The 18,722-nt window shown below is 44.8% G+C and overlaps 2 protein-coding genes across 9 annotated transcripts in view; both read left to right on the top strand.

Annotated features, from left to right (window-relative positions):
* Window positions 1-7,379, top strand: part of LOC124135583 (microtubule-associated serine/threonine-protein kinase 2-like) — a 198,662-nt gene extending 191,283 nt beyond the window's left edge. For all 8 annotated transcript variants that reach the window (XM_046500950.2, XM_046500949.2, XM_046500947.2 and 5 more), the window contains 2 exons: window positions 453-670; window positions 1,727-7,379. In XM_046500950.2, coding sequence (XP_046356906.2) covers window positions 453-670; window positions 1,727-2,677 — 1,169 coding nt within the window. In that variant the 3' untranslated portion in view covers window positions 2,678-7,379. The remainder of the gene's footprint in view (window positions 1-452; window positions 671-1,726) is intronic.
* Window positions 7,380-12,815: 5,436 nt separating this feature from the next.
* LOC125382032 lies at window positions 12,816-18,278 on the top strand. Its single transcript, XM_048399671.1, has 2 exons — window positions 12,816-13,106; window positions 13,467-18,278. The coding sequence occupies exon 2, from the start codon at window positions 15,146-15,148 to the stop codon at window positions 17,708-17,710; it is 2,565 nt and encodes an 854-aa protein (XP_048255628.1). The 5' UTR covers window positions 12,816-13,106; window positions 13,467-15,145; the 3' UTR covers window positions 17,711-18,278.
* Window positions 18,279-18,722: the final 444 nt, after the last annotated feature.

The following is an 18,722-nucleotide window of genomic DNA, read 5'->3' as shown; positions in this document are numbered from 1 at the left end:
AGATATGACATGCACACACTCTCACACCACACACACTCTCACATCACACACACTCTCTCACACCACACACTGAGACATGACATACACACACTTATTCACACACCACACACTCACACACGCCAGACACACACTGTTTGAGTAAAGTATAAGATCATGATAAATAAAAAAGATTTTGAGAACAGTCCTTTTCCCTCCCAACGAACATGTTAAAAGCTTTGACAAGTTTCTGTAATAAATAATCCTTCAAAGTTGTTTGAAACAGGAAGGAAAACAGTTTGTTGATTTTCCATTCAATGAGACACTCCAAGCAATTTAATTCCCCTAAAAGAAATGTATTGGAATTTATTATTATCTTTTGACTGCAGACACAATGATTTAAGAATATAATCCGTAACATAATCATTGGTAAATATTGTGTCTGATATCATAATAGTAACTGTGTTCCTCCCCAGACTTCAGCATTCCAACCACGGTTGCCTCCCCTGGGGGGTCAGGATCCAGCACCAGCTCCCGTGATGGCTCCCCAAACCGCGACTCCTCCCCCATTGCACGCAGCCTCAAACCACCAGTTGTTGTCAAGAGAGGTGCTCGTGGATTTGGCTTCAACTTCCAGTCTATCCGAGTGTACATCGGCAATACTGATGTCTACACCATTCAACACATCGTCACGGTAAGTGGATGAAACCAGATGGATGTCAAGGTGGAACCAGGGTTTGTCAAACATGGGCCTCCAGGTTTGGGATTTCACCTGTGTTCCCAAAATGGATCTGTGAGACTAAAATAGAAAGGATCTACCTCGATGTTTCTTTTGATAGAGATACTCATATATATTTAAGTATAAACTTGACGTGAGTGAGTATGGTTTTATGCTGCTTTTAGCAATATTCCAGCAATATCACGTTTGGGGACACCAGAAATGGGCTTCACACATTGTACCCATGTCGGGAATCGAACCCGGGTCTTTGGCGTGACGAGCGAACGCTTTAACCACTAGGCTACCCGACCGCCCAACTTGACATGAGAATCATTTTAGTGTATCATGGAAAGATATAAATATTCCAATCAATGACTGAGTAGTGGAGTTCAATCACCCTTGTGAATAATCAGAAATGGAAGTCTGACTTGAAGAATTTATAAAGGAGGAGCTGTTCTGGTCAAATTCGCAGACCCAGCAAATTTAAATAAGTTTAAACGGCAATATGATCGACAGTGCCCAAGAAACAAGGATATACTATCTAACATTCTCATCAGACTGGAGCAAAGACACTCTTTAACTGCTATCCCTTCTATGTAATACCGACACAGGAATGATCAAACTATGTTATTATTTTGAAGCCGATACTGTTAAGCCACACAATAGCTTGATGATGTCCATATATATTTCTAGATGAGGGGGGCGGTCAGGTAGCCTGGTGGTTAAAGCGTTCACTCGTCAGGCCGAAGACCGGGGTTCGATTCCCGACATGGCTACAATGTGTGAAGCCCATTTCTGGTGTCCCCCGCCGTGATATTGCTGGAATAATGCTAAAAGCGGCGTAAAACCATACTCACTCACTCTAGATGAGGGTCCTCGTATAGAGAGTTTCTGTTGGATCTGACAAGCTTGGTTTTAACTTAGATCTACATGTTTTGGGAGAATGACTCTCATCCATAGACGGTCAATTTGTGTATCATACCACATGATACTTGTCATCTGAAATTAATGAAAGCTGTATGTTTGTTACAGGATGTGATTATCAACAGTCCAGCTTTTGAGGCAGGACTTCGGCCCGGTGATCTGATCACCCACATCAACGACACTCTGGTGGAGAACCTGTTCCACACGCAGGTCGTGCAGCTCATGAGCAGCGGCAATGTCTTCTACATCCGCAGCACACCCATCGAGAACACCTCCATCAGAACCGGTGCTCGCAAGAAGGGGTCACATCCTGGAAAGATGGCGCGAAGATCGCTGAAGAAGAGACAGCGAGACAAGGGTGACAAGAAGAAGACTGGGAGGTCACTCCTGAGACGACTCAGCTCTAAGAAAGCAGAAGGCCACATGGCCCATCCAGGTTCACCAGGAACACCATCCCGGGCTCTGGGAGGATTCCGAGCTCATTCATCCAGTGACTGCACCCCGCCTCCAAAATCGGGGCGATCGCCTCCCCTCACAATTCCCTGGACTCCTGACACTTCAGCCAATATGAGCTCCAACAGCAGTTCCCCTGGCTCGAGTGCTCCAAACTCGCCGGCCAACACAGCCCATTTTGGCCGACCCAGCTCCTTGCACGTCGTCAACAAGCATAAGAAGTCACAGAGCCTCAAATCTCCTCACAGGAGAAAGTCAGTTCATAATATCCCCCTCTCACCCCTCGCTCGCACTCCCTCTCCCTCCCCCCTTGCCTCTTCCCCGGCGCGCAGCCCCTCCCCCCTAGCATGTGTTCATGGGCATCAGGTGGGAAGCTCCAACATGCCTCAACAGACCATCCCCTCCTATCTGAACCCGACCTGCGGGGGACAGACCTCTACCCCGACCACGAAGAAAACCCTGACAAGGCCGAAGAGCTGTGAGCCTAGTTCCCCGTTACTGAGGAGGGCATTGTCCCCGGACAGGCTGCACCCAAGTTCTGCTGAAAAACTGCCCGTCCAGAGGAAAGCTTCCCTTCAGGAGAGGAAAAACACTCTAGATTTGTAATCTATTTTACTGTTAACTAGTATGTTGTTTCAAAGGTGCTTAATAACTGTGGTTGTACATCCGCGAGAGATTGTGTATTATTCCAATATTTTCAACATGGAGCGTATTCTACTGTCAGAAACGAAACCAAACCACAAGCTTGTTGCTGTTCATATGAAGTGCTGGGTGTTCTTAAGAGGATTGGAGACGGGACCTCGTCAGCGTGGTCCTGGTTGTACAGTGGAGATATATTTTGTATAAGATGTACATAATGTGTTGGCGAAGACCTTGTGAGGAATCATCCATGACAGTATGGGACTTCGTATGGGATGCAATGATGTGCTGGACACACGACTTCTGGAAGTGCTGGAGATGTAAATTATTTTCTCGGAGGATTGTTGCGTGTGGCCAAACATTCCAAAAGTCTTTAGAAGTATATCGTTCAGGTCTTTGCTCATGTGAATTGGTCGACCGTTTTGAAGACGCTTTGAAGGATGGTCAACATTCACATGTGGATACGTGGTTGACATTGACAAATCAAATGTGATAGCACAGTGCTGGATAGGATTTCTTGAACAGATTTAGTGGGAATAGGAACTGAGTGTGTTTTGCTTGGACTTCCTGTACAAGCAGTTGTAGGTGGCATTATCTTGATCTCAGTGGTGTGTGTGTTTCGGACATTTTCAGTGGTCAGCTTGCCATGATACAGAGTTACGCTGTCTGTGATTGGTCAACAAGGGATGTATATCAAGTTGTCTCATTGAAATGTTATTGACAAGCTTTTTTTACCAATTCAGAGCCATTTGCAAATGAGTATCCGTAGGATTTTAAGTTAACTGTTAGCAATGTCTTTGATGATCTTTACTTTTTCTCTTTATAGCAGAATAACATTTGATGAAGGATAATCTTTATGATCAAGAGTGGTTACTTATTAATGCTGAATCAGAAGTTTTACATTACACATCATGTAAAAAGTTGATGGATGGAAAAGTGGAATTCATTTATAGAAATAGGAAATATTGCTTCTTTACCTCAAGGTATGCTGCTTCAAACCCCTTGTCTCACTTTATTCCATATGCTTGATATTTTTTAATAAATGGTCCGTTCATAATCTACGTACAGTTGGATAGGCTTGCAGCTAAAGACATGCACAAATTAAGTCATAATTGTTCAATATGCGTAATACGAGGAGGCTCCCATGAAATGTTGCAAGACTCCTTTTGTGTACTGTATACATACTGTGAATATTGTAAATCCTTTTGTGAAGTGCTTGTAAGTATGTCATTTGTATAGAAAACATTACACCACTCAGTTTTGATTTCAAAGTACATGTAGTTCGTTTTTTTTAATCAAGGGACTGACTATATTGTGTCAAACTATTTTTTCAACTTGAGTCTTATGTACGACTTAATGTTTTAACGTGTTTGGTGCTGATTGTCCTTTTTTCATGACTATTTATATCAGGTTCAAAGGTCATGTTTCAGAGACTTAAAATTGCATTTCATGATCAACCTTGTGGTTCAGGTTTGAAGACGTGTGTGGTGTAGGTTTGTCTGCAGACAAAATGCCAGCTGGGACAAGAAAGATACATATATGCTAGTTGTGGGATGGTTAATGTCTTTTATTAGTTAAGAAAAATGACAGCTTCTTTTGTTGGTAGCCAGATAAATGTGTAAAATGCTTAATATTGAATTGACTCGTTTGCAAATGAAAGTAACGTACAGGTAACTTGCAGAGGCTTTCTTACATGTTACATCCCACTGTATGGCAAAATGTACTTAAAATACTATAGCGAACACCCAAATAATTGAATATGGGTTAACAGAGCTAGGGCTTTGATGTGTTTTTATGTCTGTATTTTGTTTTCTTAGAACACCCTCTCTGCATTGGGTACACATTTCTTAAGTATAAGAGTTCTGATAGTGATAGTTGTGACATGAAGATCGCTTTGTGGTACAAGGCCCTTGGTCCCAGCTGTCGAGCTGTAGGAGTGGGTGTGGGTGTGTGAGTATGTGGTCCTAGCTGTAAGCTACACAGTGTGTGTGTGTGGTCTCAGCTGTAGTGTCGATGGGGACTACACTGGGGTAGGAGTGGGTGTGGTCCCAGCTTTATACAGCTGTAGACTACACAGTGTAGAAGTGTGCGTGTGTGGTCCAAGCTGTAGTGTCGATGTGGACTACACTGGGCAGGAGAGTGTGTATGGTCCCAGCTATATACAGCTGTAAGCTACACAGTGTGGGTGTGTGGTCCAAGCTGTAGTGTCGATGTGGACTACACTGGGCAGGAGAGTGTGTATGGTCCCAGCTATATACAGCTGTAGGCTACAGGGTGTACAAGTTGGTTGGAGGATCCCAGCTGTGTGCAGCTGTAGGAATGGATGAGTATATGTGTTTGACATTTATCTTAGCAGGAACCCCATCAGTATTCATCTCAATGTCTAAACTGTGATCTGTACAACTCTAATCTATATATAGTCATCTAGAAATTCTCAGCTTGTTCTATTTGGTCCCAGTGTTTGATGATATGAAGCGTTTGGATACAGTCTTCTCTTAGCAAAAACCACTAGTTTTGTCAGCTAAATTGTTCTTTGTAAAGTCGCAAACTGTTGCTTTCTGTTCTCCATTGGCTATAGGTTTCAACCAATGGAAATGCAAGTTCTGATGCGGGATACACAATGTATTTGATGTTGTAGAAAATCGTCCCATGGTCATTACGGACGCTCACTTTGCTCATTTATGACGTTTGACATGTCTTTCAAGCATATCAGTCACTGCCATGTGACCCTGTTGGGAGGCCATTTTACATGCTGGAGGTTGGACAAAGGGAGGCAGAAAACACGAAATTCAGAGAGTTGTTTCTTATGGCCAAGGATTGACTTTAGATTTGGTACAAAATACCACAGGTGATTGCGTTTTAGTTTGTTTGGATGTGATCCTGAAATACCGTATTCGATGTAATAAGTGCCCAGGGCGCTCTCAAAATTAGAAATAGGGAGCTCTTATTAGAATATTATTTTGGTGAAAAAAACAGTGTGGAAAGATAAATTTCATGATTTATGGTGACAGCCTGATATGTTTATATACAACAGATATATTTTTCCAGAATTTAATTGCCCATAATTAAGGGTGCATATAACACACAGGTGCGTGGTATACGCAAATAAATAAGTCTTGTGTACATTGATCAATAAGAAGGAGTGCTTATTGGGATTGTTCACTAGCCAATATATTAGCAAATATCGCTGTGGGCGCTTATTAGAGCGGGGCGCTTATTACGTCGAATACGGTAGTTCAGTTGCCATTAAAAGTCATTAACATTCCTTTGTGACACAACTCTCAGTGTAGGGATATGTTCAATGGTAGCTCAACTCTTCTCAAACTTTCACAATATATTGGTATTTGTTGTATACTACTCAACATTTATTGAGGACCAAAAGAGACATCTTTAGTCGAAGGTGTGGTCCTTAGCAAATGTTGAGTGGTATATGCTCACAAAGATCAATGACTAAGCTCTTGGTGACCTGTCTTGTGTAAGATGGCCTGACAAGGGGAGACAACCCTGTGTAACCATCATTCTTGTACACTATTATCACTACTGTTAGCATCGTAGCCCATCATACATCCTGTCTTTCATGTCCATCATTACATATTTCCCTGTTTATATAGCCACCATGGGATTTTTCAGTTGGTCTGATCAGTGTTAATAAGATATATATTTGAATTCATGTATTTAGTAAAGCTGTGTATTTTTGATCAGGTGTTAGTAATTTTTTACAGGATTTTTCTATTGTATTTCACGTTAAGGAGAGTTTGTAATTTGGGGGTATTTGTTCCCTTTACCAGATTTGTCATCTTGCTGTAGATATGCTAGCCAAGGCTGCATCAGTAGGGTGTATTGCTATGCTTCAATGTCAGTCAGTACACGATTTCATTAGTTGGAAGTAATTTCATTTTGCACATTTGCTGCAATCAACTATATATTTGTCCTACATTTTCAACGTAGTTCGTTTGGTTCGTTTTGTTTTACTGAAAGTTTCGACTAATATCAAATATTAACGGGTGAATGTTTAGTGTGTGCCTGTGTGATGGGCAGGCAGCAGAATGATTCCTTTCGTCTCCTAGATTCAGATAAATCATCAAGGCCTGCCCAGGGCAAGCTGTGTAGAGTGTTTGTAGTACTGAGAAATGGCATTGAACTCTTAACTTGGTCACTCGGTTGTGTGACAACGACACATAAGTTTCTTAAAGAATTTAACAAAAGTTAAATTATTATAAGCAACAATACAACTGTTATGTTTTGTTACTATATGGTTCTCATTGCATTAATGGGTAGGGGTATTTGAGCTTGGAATTCATTTTAAGGGTTAATAATTGTTTATTTGTCAATTGAAAAATTAAGGGGACTACAGGTGACAAATTTACAAAAGAAGCAAGGGGTTTGAAAAAAATCTTCAAAATTCATTTTTCATCTTTTGTAATTTTAATTTCCTCCTTGTAAATTCCTCTTATTGTACATTGTAAATAACACGCTTACTGCCAGTGTTGTCGCAAATCACTGGCTTTGTATGAATTTTGTATAAAAATGTGTATAGAAATCGATGAGTTGTACATAACATTGTTGCTGCCGATCTTTGGCATGTCATTGACACTGATTTCCTTGCTGTCACTGCAGTCCGCTGTGGATCCATCGCTCCGTCATTAAACTGTGTTGTTAATATCATTGACATGCCTCGTCTGTTGTCTGTTGCCTCAGCTAGAGCATGGTACTTTGGTTGTTTTGTTGTTTATATGAGGCGGTCTGTAAATAATCAAGTCTGAACCAGACAATCCAGTGATTGACGTCATGATGATCAAACTACACAACTTGGATACAATGACATGCATCAAACCAAGTCAGTGAGCCTGACCGTGTGAACCTGTTAGTCGCCTCTTCTGACAAGTATGGGGGCGGTCGGGTAGCCTAGTGGTTAAAGCGTTAGCTCGTCAGGCCGAACACCCGGGTTCGATTCCCGACATGGGTACAATGTGTGAAGCCCATTTCTGGTGTCCCCCGCCGTGATATTGCAGGAATATTGCTAAAAGCTGCGTAAAACCATACTCACTCACTCACTCTGACAAGTATGGGTTGCTGATGAGGAGTTCTAACAAATGACCAGGGAGGGGGAGTACTTTGGCAGATATGCCTTGGTCTGATCCATGCCAAACAGCATCGTCAATACTTCATGGGTCTGTATACACTACGTTCTTCCATCTCCCCTTAAGAGAGGGGTGAGTGGTAATGCCAGCATTGGTCACGATTTTTTTTTTAAATTCCCATCAGCAATGCATAAAAAATTATGTACCGGTTTGCATGCAGTACACATTTCTCCATTACCTGTGAATACATAAGGTCGCATAGCAATGCGGTGTAGTCGCTATTTTTAACCAACGATTTGAGCTATGTCCTGGTAAACCAGCAAGTGACCAATGAGCACTCGGATTACATCGCACAACAACGCTATGTGTCGCGCAACCTGCTGCAAGCTTGGAAACTGTGGTCATCTGTCTGCACATAGCTTCATTATCAGGCAACACTAGGGTCGGCATAAAAATCATGCTTGGAATAGGATTCATTTGACTCCATGAACTAACACTTGACTCATTTCATTGCTCGAATTTAAGTAGATTTGTGTCACTTATAAACAAGTAGGCTGGATACATACTTTTGTGTGTCCTCACCCATTTATGCACACAATGGACACAGAAATATATGATGTCACAAACGTGTTTGCGTTAATAGATTACAATACACTGTTTGGAGTCACAAATTGAAGTCAGGAAACAATCTTTCGAGCAGAGGTATGTTGTTGATACTTTTTCATGTATGCATCAATTATTAATTTATCTTGTATAAATTGTACCACACGGTACACGGTGTTGCGTCGAATATGTGAATACAGTGCATGTATTACTGGCCAGTGGGATAGTTAACGCAGTACATAACTACGATTTCGCATCTAGGGGACAACTGCTTTGTAAAAGACAGGTAGGAACAGTATCCTCCTATGCTGAGTTCCAGACACCGTATAGTTGTTGGTGTAAGTTAACCTATTCAAACCACCCTTATATCTACCCATACTAACCCTTCGAACACTAAAAGTGGGATATCTCGTGTGGCGACACAAAACTCTTAAAGATAATCAGCAAATATTTTATTCTAGTTCATGTCTCACCTGCCTCACACTGAATCTCTTATTTCAGAATGTATGTTAACTTAATACATAAGTTACCAAAGCCTTTACATCACGCTTGCCATGGAAACAAAACTTAAACTGAATTATACAGGTACAAGTGAGTGAGTGTGTATGGTTTTACGCCTTTTAATATTATTACAGGGGTGTGTGTGTGATCGAAGCGGGTCTTCGGCGTGGCGAGCGAACGCTTTAACCACTAGGCTACCCTACCGCCCCTATACAGGTTAAACAAACCATCGGTAGGATCACATGTGTACAATGTGTTCCATTAATGTCATCGAGTTTTAAACTATGTCAGCTAGTAAATCAGTTCCATATACAATCTAGGTTATCGATTCGTACATGCTTAAGGAGCACATATGTAACATCGTTTATCACATAATGGGTTGATTTCTCGGCAAGAGAAAGCTGGTTCTGTCCTTTGGTTCACTGAATAAATATAAAAAAAATGACTGTCCGTTACAAGTACTTTCGACCAATAAATATCCTTGTAATGGAATATCTCACATCCCGATACGCGATAACATGTCACAAAACACGCAGTTTCGTTTTGAATTCGACATGCTATTTGTGGGTTTGGAATTGCCAGATCCGAAAACAATAGTCGGTCGTCACACCGATTAGATAGATATAATAACGTTTGTTTAAGAAGCTTAAAAGCCGTTAGCTGTTGTCTGGACATAATGTTTACGGTGATGGTTGTATGGGTAGACTGTCTATGGGGGTGGTTGTATGGGTACACTGTCTGTGGTGTTGGTTGTCTGGGTAGACTGACTGTGGGGTTGGTTGTCTGGGTAGACTGTCTATGGGGTTGGTTGTCTGGGTAGACTGTCTATGGGGTTGGTTGTCTGGGTCGACTGTCTGTGGGGTTGGTTGTCTGGGTAGACTGTCTATGGGGTTGGTTGTCTTGGTAGATTGTCTGTGGTGTTGGTTGTCTGGGTAGACCGTCTATGAGGTTGGTTGTCTGGGTAGACTGTCTGTGGTGTTGGTTGTCTGGGTAGACTGTCTATGGGGGTGGTTGTATGGGTAGACTGTCTGTGGGGTTGGTTGTCTGGGTAGACTGTCTGTGGGGTTGGTTGTCTGGGTAGACTGACTGTGGGGTTGGTTGTCTGGGTAGACTGTCTATGGGGTTGGTTGTCTGGGTAGACTGTCTATGGGGTTGGTTGTCTGGGTCGACTGTCTGTGGGGTTGGTTGACTGGGTAGACTGTCTGTGGGGTTGGTTGTTTGGGTAGACTTTCTGTGGTGTTGGTTGTCTGGAAAGACTGTCTGTGGTGTTGGTTCTCTGGGTAGAATGTCTGTGGGGTTGGTTGTCTGGGTAGACTGTCTTCTGGGTTGGTTGTCTGGGTAGACTGTCTGTGGGGTTGGTTGTCTGGGTAGGCTGTCTGTGGGGCTGGTTGTCTGGGTAGACTGTCTGTGGGGTTGGTTGTCTGGGTAGACTGTCTGTGGGGTTGGTTGTCTGGGTAGAATGTCTGTGGGGCTGGTTGTCTTGGTAGATTGTCTGTGGTGTTGGTTGTCTGGGTAGACTGTCTGTGAGTTGGTTGTCTGGGTAGACTGTCTGTGGGGTTGGTTGTCTGGGTAGACTGTCTGTGGGGCTGGTTGTCTGGGTAGACTGTGGTGTTGGTTGTCTGTGTAGACTGTCTGTGGTGTTGGTTGTCTGGATAGACTGTCTGTGGGGTTGGTTGTCTGGGTAGACTGTCTGTGGGGGTGGTTGTCTGGGTAGACTGTCTGTGGGGTTGGTTGTCAAGGTAGACTGTCTATGGGGGTGGTTGTCTGGGTAGACTGTCTGTGGGGTTGGTTGTCTGGGTAGACTGTCTGTGGTGTTGGTTGTCTGGATAGACTGTCTGTGGGGTTGGTTGTCTGGGTAGACTGTGGGGGTGGTTGTCTGGGTAGACTGTCTGTGGGGTTGGTTGTCTGGGTAGACTGTCTATGGGGTTGGTTGTCTTGGTAGATTGTCTGTGGTGTTGGTTGTCTGGGTAGACCGTCTATGAGGTTGGTTGTCTGGGTAGACTGTCTGTGGTGTTGGTTGTCTGGGTAGACTGTCTATGGGGGTGGTTGTATGGGTAGACTGTCTGTGGGGTTGGTTGTCTGGGTAGACTGTCTGTGGGGTTGGTTGTCTGGGTAGACTGACTGTGGGGTTGGTTGTCTGGGTAGACTGTCTATGGGGTTGGTTGTCTGGGTAGACTGTCTATGGGGTTGGTTGTCTGGGTCGACTGTCTGTGGGGTTGGTTGACTGGGTAGACTGTCTGTGGGGTTGGTTGTTTGGGTAGACTTTCTGTGGTGTTGGTTGTCTGGAAAGACTGTCTGTGGTGTTGGTTCTCTGGGTAGAATGTCTGTGGGGTTGGTTGTCTGGGTAGACTGTCTTCTGGGTTGGTTGTCTGGGTAGACTGTCTGTGGGGTTGGTTGTCTGGGTAGGCTGTCTGTGGGGCTGGTTGTCTGGGTAGACTGTCTGTGGGGTTGGTTGTCTGGGTAGACTGTCTGTGGGGTTGGTTGTCTGGGTAGAATGTCTGTGGGGCTGGTTGTCTTGGTAGATTGTCTGTGGTGTTGGTTGTCTGGGTAGACTGTCTGTGAGTTGGTTGTCTGGGTAGACTGTCTGTGGGGTTGGTTGTCTGGGTAGACTGTCTGTGGGGCTGGTTGTCTGGGTAGACTGTGGTGTTGGTTGTCTGTGTAGACTGTCTGTGGTGTTGGTTGTCTGGATAGACTGTCTGTGGGGTTGGTTGTCTGGGTAGACTGTCTGTGGGGGTGGTTGTCTGGGTAGACTGTCTGTGGGGTTGGTTGTCAAGGTAGACTGTCTATGGGGGTGGTTGTCTGGGTAGACTGTCTGTGGGGTTGGTTGTCTGGGTAGACTGTCTGTGGTGTTGGTTGTCTGGATAGACTGTCTGTGGGGTTGGTTGTCTGGGTAGACTGTGGGGGTGGTTGTCTGGGTAGACTGTCTGTGGGGTTGGTTGTCTGGGTAGACTGTCTATGGGGTTGGTTGTCAAGGTAGACTGTCTGTGGGGTTGGTTGTCAAGGTAGACTGTCTGTGGTGTTGGTTGTCTGGGTAGACCGTCTATGGGGTTGGTTGTCGGGGTAGACTGGCTGTGGTGTTGGTTGTCTGGGTAGACCGCTGTGGGGTTGGTTGTCTGTGTAGACTGTCTGTGGGGTTGGTTGTCTGGGTAGACTGTCTGTGGGGTTGGTTGTCTGGGTAGACTGTCTATGGGGGTGGTTGTATGGGTAGACTGTCTGTGGGGTTGGTTGTCTGGGTAGACTGTCTGTGGGGTTGGTTGTCTGGGTAGACTGACTGTGGGGTTGGTTGTCTGGGTAGACTGTCTATGGGGTTGGTTGTCTGGGTAGACTGTCTATGGGGTTGGTTGTCTGGGTCGACTGTCTGTGGGGTTGGTTGACTGGGTAGACTGTCTGTGGGGTTGGTTGTTTGGGTAGACTGTCTGTGATGTTGGTTGTCTGGGTAGACTGTCTATGGGGTTGGTTGTCTGGGTAGACTGACTGTGGGGTTGGTTGTCTGGGTAGACTGTCTATGGGGTTGGTTGTCTGGGTAGACTGTCTATGGGGTTGGTTGTCTGGGTCGACTGTCTGTGGGGTTGGTTGACTGGGTAGACTGTCTGTGGGGTTGGTTGTTTGGGTAGACTGTCTGTGATGTTGGTTGTCTGGGTAGACTGTCTATGGGGTTGGTTGTCTGGGTCGACTGGCTGTGGGGTTGGTTGTCTGGAAAGACTGTCTGTGATGTTGGTAATACAAACCCGGATTTAGAGTATCCTCTAACCCCGACGGTTGGTATTGCCATCAGAGCTGGCCCAGGGCTTTAAAAATGAGGACTCTTTCTAAATAAAACACTAATAACAATCGCACATAGAACAAATAGTCCATATACCTTGTTGGATAAATAATCCATGACACTCTAAGTTGTTCAGTTCAACAGTAATCAGGTTATCACTATACAATAAACTGGAACAAACCTCAGGTTTTTCAACCACTATTCTCTCCCCCTCACACACATCCACAAACACCCCACCCCTCCAACACACAGCCCTTTAGCTCCAGAACATTTAACATTAACGGTCGGTCCCTTTACGTTTGACTTCTGTTTGTAGGATCTAATCTCCAAGTGGCCGAGATGTTGGCGTGTGTTCTGCTGATAGGAATGCTCCTCGTGGCTCTCAGGACTTTTACCACCATGATCTTAAACCAACGACGTCCTCATCGTGTAGCTGTCCAAGAGACAAGTTAGTGTTCATAGCAATTTTACTTTAAACTCGGCAGTTTATTTGCTGTCGAATTCTGTTCACATGTTACATATTTCTGTGGGTTAGAGTAGGTCCTGAGTTTGGATTGGTTGGTCAGGGTCGGTGACTTGGTTGATTGCGCGTCATCATAACCCGATGGTGGATCGTTGCTCACAACATCGATCTGACTTGATAATTTACAGGTCGCCATGATAGAGCTGGCATATTGCAGATTGCACATACATGTTTAAATTCTGGTCGATAATCTTAATGCCACAAGAATCGATACATATAACCAAGCCTATCACGTAGCAGTTATCTAAATGAAAAATTTATAAATGTACAACTGTTGTATTTCAGTGCAAACGTCCCAGCCCCATGGTCAGCTGGTCTGTGGGTGACTGGGGGGTCAGACTGAAGTGACCCCTGTACTCAGCTGACCACTGGGGAAGTTCTGGAATGACCTGCACCTTGTTGGAATGCATGGACTGGTTAGGACATGGCCATTGGGAGATCTTTCAATACTTAACCATGAACTTTTGTTTAGTATGCAATTTGCGTACCAGTTGTATCTGCTGATTACTAATACCTTTCATGAACTTGTCACAATCCCATAAATGTATTTCACATGTCCTCTGAAACCTCTAGGTTCATGCAAATGAACCTTTTTAATATCGATCTCTGAACTGTTCTCACAAGATTTTGTCTATTAGATGTCGGCAAATGGGTTTCCTGAAAATATTTTAAGAATTGTCGCCATGGTAGCGATATGGAATTATCATTTTAACCACAAGTCATGTGTATCATGTATGTGCCTATACAGGATATGCTTCACGGGTATCAGTCTTTGTTACCGTCATAATGTATGTGGTGTGTAAGGGGGACATATGTTATTTTTGGCGTATTGAGTGTCTGTATTTCCTTTCCTATGTTGCGGAAATACATTGCCATACGAAAATGAAAAATGACCAGACTAAGGCCGTAGACTCGAATAACCATTAACTGGACAAGGAAATCACCACTGAATAGGGACAGTTGCATCTCCGATGGTATATTGTTTTTCCAAGACCTTCAGGAAATGCCCAAAGGGAGCTAGTCTTGAATAAAATAGAAAGATTCTCGACCGGTCAAAAATAAGACATCAAATCAAAAACTGCAAGGTGAGAATTCCCATCGTCTTTGGAAAGTGCGATTCTGTCCTTTAACCAAAATAAATAATCGGGAGAAAATATTTTAGTGCAATACTAAAGATACGAATACAAATTTGTGCACAGACATTTCACCGAGAGATCTGTTAAGGGTGAAACTGGAACATGTATTCTGTGAACTAGAGGCTGGCTGAAGACGTGATGCATGTATATTTTGAATGTAAACATGTTAGCTCATGTAACTCAGTTGGTAATAACAAATCTTTAAGATGGATCAAGTTCAAGTTTAGTTTGATCTTTTCTGGACGCTCCTGAAAATAACCCACGGATGTACTTGTTTTAAATGCAACCAAGGATGAAATATTTCAGTCTACTATGAACCTATTTCAAACGGACGCTATTATTTTTCAGACTTTATTCACGAAAGTAAATTATTCATATTTTCATCCGAGAAACATTACAATGTAGTTCATGTGTGTTTAATGTGTCAAAACGTGTATGGGATTTATAGCTTCATGTCCTTAGTTTTAGTGCTGTACCCTGCTTCAGACGACGTATGGAGACGTGTCTTTATACTATATGCTTACCGTTTTCTTGTGCAACCAAGTGAATGAATGCTACCTTGTGCTGTAATTATTCATATCCTGGCAGACTGTATACAAGCGAATCTCAGGCAACCGAGTGTGCGAATGTTACCTTTTGTCGCAGTCGGGTACATCATGGGAGCCTGTATATAAGCGAGTGTCAGGCAACCGAGTGAATGAATGTTACCTTGTGTCGCAGTCGGGTACATCATGGCAGCCTGTATATAAGCGAGTGCCAGGCAACCGAGTGAATGAATGTTACCTTGTATCGCAGTCGGGTACATCATGGCAGCCTGTATATAAGCGAATGTCAGGCAACCGAGTGAATGAATGTTACCTTTTGTCGCGGTCGGGTACATCATGGGAGCCTGTATATAAGCGAGTGCCAGGCAACCGAGTGAATGAATGTTACCTTTTGTCGCAGTCAGGTACATCATGGCAGCCTGTATATAAGCGAGTGCCAGGCAACCGAGTGAATGAATGTTACCTTGTGTCGCAGTCAGGTACATCATGGCAGCCTGTATATAAGCGAGTGCCAGGCAACCGAGTGAATGAATGTTACCTTGTGTCGCAGTCGGGTACATCATGGCAGCCTGTATATAAGCGAGTGCCAGGCAACCGAGTGAATGAATGTTACCTTGTGTCGCAGTCGGGTACATCATGGCAGCCTGTATATAAGCGAGTGCCAGGCAACCGAGTGAATGAATGTTACCTTGTGTCGCAGTCGGGTACATCATGGCAGCCTGTATATAAGCGAATGTCAGGCAACCGAGTGAATGAATGTTACCTTGTGTCGCAGTCGGGTACATCATGGGAGCCTGTATATAAGCGAGTGCCAGGCAACCGAGTGAATGAATGTTACCTTGTGTCGCAGTCGGGTACATCATGGCAGCCTGTATATAAGCGAGTGCCAGGCAACCGAGTGAATGAATGTTACCTTGTATCGCAGTCGGGTACATCATGGCAGCCTGTATATAAGCGAGTGCCAGGCAACCGAGTGAATGAATGTTACCTTGTGTCGCAGTCGGGTACATCATGGCAGCCTGTATATAAGCGAGTGCCAGGCAACCGAGTGAATGAATGTTACCTTGTGTCGCAGTCGGGTACATCATGGCAGCCTGTATATAAGCGAGTGCCAGGCAACCGAGTGAATGAATGTTACCTTGTGTCGCAGTCGGGTACATCATGGGAGCCTGTATATAAGCGAGTGCCAGGCAACCGAGTGAATGAATGTTACCTTGTGTCGCAGTCGGGTACATCATGGAAGCCTGTATATAAGCGAATATCAGGCAACCGAGTGAATGAATGTTACCTTGTGTCGCAGTCGGGTACATCATGGCAGCCTGTATATAAGCGAATATCAGGCAACCGAGTGAATGAATGTTACCTTGTGTCGCAGTCGGGTACATCATGGGAGCCTGTATATAAGCGAGTGCCGGGCAACCGAGTGAATGAATGTTACCTTGTGTCGCAGTCAGGTACATCATGGCAGCCTGTATATAAGCGAGTGCCAGGCAACCGAGTGAATGAATGTTACCTTGTGTCGCAGTCGGGTACATCATGGGAGCCTGTATATAAGCGAGTGCCGGGCAACCGAGTGAATGAATGTTACCTTGTGTCGCAGTCAGGTACATCATGGGAGCCTGTATATAAGCGAGTGCCAGGCAACCGAGTGAATGAATGTTACCTTGTGTCGCAGTCGGGTACATCATGGGAGCCTGTATATAAGCGAATATCAGGCAACCGAGTGAATGAATGTTACCTTGTGTCGCAGTCGGGTACATCATGGCAGCCTGTATATAAGCGAGTGCCAGGCAACCGAGTGAATGAATGTTACCTTGTGTCGCAGTCGGGTACATCATGGCAGCCTGTATATAAGCGAGTGCCAGGCAACCGAGTGAATGAATGTTACCTTGTGTCGCAGTCGGGTACATCATGGGAGCCTGTATATAAGCGAATATCAGGCAACCGAGTGAATGAATGTTACCTTGTGTCGCAGTCGGGTACATCATGGCAGCCTGTATATAAGCGAGTGCCGGGCAACCGAGTGAATGAATGTTACCTTGTGTCGCAGTCGGGTACATCATGGCAGCCTGTATATAAGCGAGTGCCAGGCAACCGAGTGAATGAATGTTACCTTGTGTCGCAGTCGGGTACATCATGGCAGCCTGTATATAAGCGAGTGCCAGGCAACCGAGTGAATGAATGTTACCTTGTGTCGCAGTCAGGTACATCATGGCAGCCTGTATATAAGCGAATGTCAGGCAACCGAGTGAATGAATGTTACCTTGTGTCGCAGTCAGGTACATCATGGCAGCCTGTATATAAGCGAGTGCCGGGCAACCGAGTGAGCGAATGTTACCTTGTGTCGCAGTCAGGTACATCATGGCAGCCTGTATATAAGCGAGTGTCAGGCAACCGAGTGAATGAATGTTACCTTGTGTCGCAGTCAGGTACATCATGGCAGCCTGTATATAAGCGAGTGCCAGGCAACCGAGTGAATGAATGTTACCTTGTGTCGCAGTCAGGTACATCATGGCAGCCTGTATATAAGCGAGTGCCAGGCAACCGAGTGAATGAATGTTACCTTGTGTCGCAGTCGGGTACATCATGGCAGCCTGTATATAAGCGAGTGCCAGGCAACCGAGTGAATGAATGTTACCTTGTGTCGCAGTCAGGTACATCATGGCAGCCTGTATATAAGCGAGTGCCAGGCAACCGAGTGAATGAATGTTACCTTGTGTCGCAGTCGGGTACATCATGGCAGCCTGTATATAAGCGAATGTCAGGCAACCGAGTGAATGAATGTTACCTTTTGTCGCGGTCGGGTACATCATGGGAGCCTGTATATAAGCGAGTGCCAGGCAACTGAGTGAATGAATGTTACCTTTTGTCGCAGTCAGGTACATCATGGCAGCCTGTATATAAGCGAGTGCCAGGCAACCGAGTGAATGAATGTTACCTTGTGTCGCAGTCAGGTACATCATGGCAGCCTGTATATAAGCGAGTGCCAGGCAACCGAGTGAATGAATGTTACCTTGTGTCGCAGTCAGGTACATCATGGCAGCCTGTATATAAGCGAGTGCCAGGCAACCGAGTGAATGAATGTTACCTTGTATCGCAGTCGGGTACATCATGGCAGCCTGTATATAAGCGAATGTCAGGCAACCGAGTGAATGAATGTTACCTTGTGTCGCAGTCGGGTACATCATGGCAGCCTGTATATAAGCGAGTGCCGGGCAACCGAGTGAATGAATGTTACCTTGTGTCGCAGTCGGGTACATCATGGCAGCCTGTATATAAGCGAATGTCAGGCAACCGAGTGAATGAATGTTACCTTGTGTCGCAGTCGGGTACATCATGGGAGCCTGTATATAAGCGAGTGCCAGGCAACCGAGTGAATGAATGTTACCTTGTGTCGCAGTCGGGTACATCATGGCAGCCTGTATGTAAGCGAGTGCCGGGCAACCGAGTGAATGAATGTTACCTTTTGTCGCGGTCGGGTACATCATGGCAGCCTGTATATAAGCGAGTGCCGGGCAACCGAGTGAATGAATGTTACCTTGTGTCGCAGTCGGGTACATCATGGCAGCCTGTATGTAAGCGAGTGCCGGGCAACCGAGTGAGCGAATGTTACCTTGTGTCGCAGTCGGGTACATCATGGCAGCCTGTATATAAGCGAGTGCCAGGCAACCGAGTGAATGAATGTTACCTTGTGTCGCAGTCGGGTACATCATGGCAGCCTGTATATAAGCGAGTGCCAGGCAACCGAGTGAATGAATGTTACCTTGTGTCGCAGTCGGGTACATCATGGCAGCCTGTATATAAGCGAGTGCCAGGCAACCGAGTGAATGAATGTTACCTTGTGTCGCAGTCGGGTACAT

Source organism: Haliotis rufescens, unplaced genomic scaffold (genome assembly GCF_023055435.1).
Source record: "Haliotis rufescens isolate VD_foot unplaced genomic scaffold, xgHalRufe1.0.p SCAF_2, whole genome shotgun sequence".
NCBI classification, from domain to species: domain Eukaryota; kingdom Metazoa; phylum Mollusca; class Gastropoda; order Lepetellida; family Haliotidae; genus Haliotis; species Haliotis rufescens.
This window is presented reverse-complemented; position numbering and strand designations above follow the sequence as displayed.